General features: G+C 52.8%; 1 protein-coding gene across 1 annotated transcript; it reads left to right on the top strand.

Moving 5' to 3' along the window:
• Positions 1-2,205: 2,205 nt before the first annotated feature.
• On the top strand, positions 2,206-2,827 carry SLC25A44 (solute carrier family 25, member 44; the record flags this gene model as incomplete). Its single annotated transcript, XM_009868348.1, has 1 exon — positions 2,206-2,827. A coding segment is annotated over exon 1 (622 nt), but the record flags the coding sequence as incomplete, so codon positions are not given.
• Positions 2,828-3,239: the final 412 nt, after the last annotated feature.

Here is a 3,239-nt window from a genome sequence, read left to right on the forward strand (position 1 = left end):
TAATCTAAAATATTAAACTAGTGAGACTCCTAAAAAGAACAAAATAATGGTTTCATAGCTGCTGTGTGCACATAATTCGTCTCTAGGAAGCTTTCTGCTGTCTAATTATTAGTGAACCAGCAATACCCTAATAATAATAATTGCAATAATAATTATAGCCATAGAGCTTTTGTCTCGAGAAGCTCTGGTATTTGCTGCATGTTATCTCTCAAGTGAATGGGCTGTAATGATGCAATTTAGTTTTCTTTGTAGTAGGTAAAATAGGGTTTTCCTCGCCCCTTCCTGTCAGACCCGGATGCCCTTGGGTGTTTTTTACTTCCCCGTGGCATCTTGTAGCGCTGTTTGCTGTTGTTAAGCAAATGTTTTTCTGGCAGGTAGGTCTGGGAATGGCACCAGCATCAGTTCTTCTCAGTGCCAGAAGTAAATCCTTGCCCGTTGTTGCTTTTCTAACCAAACTGCTCTTGCCTGAGCTCTCTTCGTTACATCCACGACGTGAAGACGTTTAATGCTTTTCGCCGATGACCAGAAACAGGCCCCGAATCGGCGCAGCGTTGTCGGCTGTTCTGCTGGAGCTCTCGCTTGCCCTGGGTTCAAAGCGGGTCCGTTCTCGGAGCTCTGGGCGCGCTGCTTCCCGTTTCTGTGTTTGCCAACGGAGCAACGTGGTCCTTGCTCTGCTCTCCTGACAGTTCCGCTTGTGCCTGTGCACGGGCTTCACACGCGCGTTTGCCAGCTCTTGATGCAGCTGCGCTCGAGCCTTTTAGCGCTCTGTTATTCCTGAAGTGGTTTTTTGTTTGTTTTTTAAATATGGAACGAGAGCCCTTGTGGTTGGTAAAATAATCAGTCGCGTTGATTCTTCGAGATGCTCTTTTCGCTCGTACGTGCCTGGCCCTCTGAGGGGGTCGGTTTATTCCAAGCTGGGTTAATCACGCACCAAGTTAAAGCAAATTGCAGCCAAAAGGGTGGTGGGTGGAACTACTGAGGGTCTTCTGCTGGCAGAGGGGTTGGTGGTGGCTGCTGGGAGGCAGCTGAGATGCAGGGATACCGGAGGCCGAGCCGAGACCTCCCTTCCCCTCCTCATCCCACCATTCCTCATGCTCTGAGTGCTGCAAAATGGGGAAAATGGCAGATTGGTGAGCATTTCCCCTACCAGAAGCGGTGATGGCTTCACTGGGCTGTGATTTTTAACCCTTTCATCTCAGGGTCTCCGTCATCAACTTGGAGACTCTACCTGGCTGCTCGTGTTTGTTCTGTTGCTCCTCTTTTCCCGACCTCTTCCCCTTCCCTGGCTTGCGTCACCCTCCAGCTTTAGAAAAGGTCAAAATAGAAATGCCCAGGACAAAAAAGGCATCTCTTTTGTGTGAAGAATCTGAGAACGCCAACGGAGACGCCTTTTTTACTTCTTTGTACAGAGCCTGGAACTGAGAAGTGACACCCCACCGACCGGGAGCGGCACAAACCCGGAATGACTGAGGAGAAGCAGCTTTGGTCGATGAACCATATTCCTGTGAGTTCATTAAAAGGTAACGTTTGCTTTTGTGAGGGGATCTCGAACTGCTTTGCAAAGCCTGGCAAGCTTCCCTTTGCGGCGCCGGAGTCTGGGCCGTAGCAATAGCTTGCGGGCAGGCGGACTGCTCGTAGCATTTAACAAGTTTAACGGTGGCCGCCACCGCGATACAGCCCCGCTTTGTGCAGTTACAGCCCCACCGCTCCGGCAGGGGTGCAAGGGAATCATTGGGGGGAAGATCAGCGGAGTTAGGTGACATAGGCTGCTTTAGCTAATTTGAATGGCTCTTCTCCCGGGCAACTAGTGACAGGACAAGAGGGCCCGGCCTGGAATGACGTCGGGGGACGTTCAGGTTGGATCTCCGGCAGCCCGTCCTCCCGGAGAGGGTGCTCCGGCCCTGGGATGCTCTGCCCAGGGCAGGGGGAGTCACCGTCCCTGGGGGGGTTTGAGGAGAGGCTGGATGTGGCACTTGGTGCCCTGCTCTGGCCCAGGTGGGGATGTTGGGCCATGGGCTGGACTTGATGATCTCAGTGGGCTTTTCCAGCCTCAGTGATTCTGTGATTCATCTACTGACAGTGTCTCTCTTTCCAGATGCCGGTGCTTCCAATCTAATCAGTCAAGACAAGAGGGCCCAGCCGGGATCTCCTCTGTATTTTTGAGGTGGATCTGGTGGGGCCTTGCCTACCCAGCTCCGAGGAGTCATGGAGGACAAACGCAACATCCCCATCATTGAGTGGGAGCACCTGGACAAGAGGAAATTCTATGTGTTTGGAATTTGCATGACTATGATGATCCGGGTGAGCGTTTACCCTTTCACGCTCATCCGGACACGGTTGCAGGTTCAAAAGGGCAAGAGCCTGTACAACGGGACTTTCGACGCTTTTGTGAAAATCCTGCGGACAGAAGGGGCGGCTGGTCTCTACCGCGGCTTTTTGGTCAACACTTTCACCCTGATCTCTGGACAGTGCTACGTGACGACGTACGAGCTCACTCGGAAATACGTGTCGCGCTACAACAACAACAACGCCGTGAAGTCTCTGGTGGCCGGTGGCTCGGCCTCCCTGGTGGCCCAGAGCATCACGGTGCCCATCGATGTGATCTCCCAGCATCTCATGATGCAGAGGAAGGGCGAAAGCATGGGCAGGTTTAAGGTACGGAACCAAGACGGCAAGCGGATGTTGGTTTTCGGCCAAACCAAGGATATCATTGTACAGATTTTCAAGGCCGATGGCTTTCGAGGCTTCTACAGGGGCTATGTGGCCTCGCTGCTCACCTATATTCCCAACAGTGCGGTCTGGTGGCCCTTCTACCACTTCTATGCTGGTAAGTGAAAGGAGACTTGGAATATCTGCTCTTGTGAGACCCCACCTCAAATCCTACGTCCAGTTCTGGGGTCCCCACCATAAGAGGGACATGGAGCTGTTGGAGCATGTTCAGAGGAGGCCCCAAAGCTGAGCCAGGGGCTGGAGCAGCTCTGCTGCGAGGACAGGCTGAGGGAGCTGGGGGTGTTCAGCTGGGGAAGAGAAGACTCTGGGGGCACCTTATCCCTGCTGCAGCGCCTGAAGGGACCTACAGGGAGGCTGGGGAGGGACTTTTACAAGTGTCAGTGACAGGACAAGGGGAAATGGGTTTAAATTGAACAAAAAGAGGTTTAGATTGGATCTTGGGAGGAAATTCTCCAGTGTGAGGGTGGCCAGACTCTGGGCTAGATTGGCCGGAGAGGCTGAGGCTGGCA

The sequence above is a fragment of the Apaloderma vittatum genome, unplaced genomic scaffold (genome assembly GCF_000703405.1).
Source record: "Apaloderma vittatum isolate BGI_N311 unplaced genomic scaffold, ASM70340v1 scaffold39980, whole genome shotgun sequence".
NCBI classification, from domain to species: domain Eukaryota; kingdom Metazoa; phylum Chordata; class Aves; order Trogoniformes; family Trogonidae; genus Apaloderma; species Apaloderma vittatum.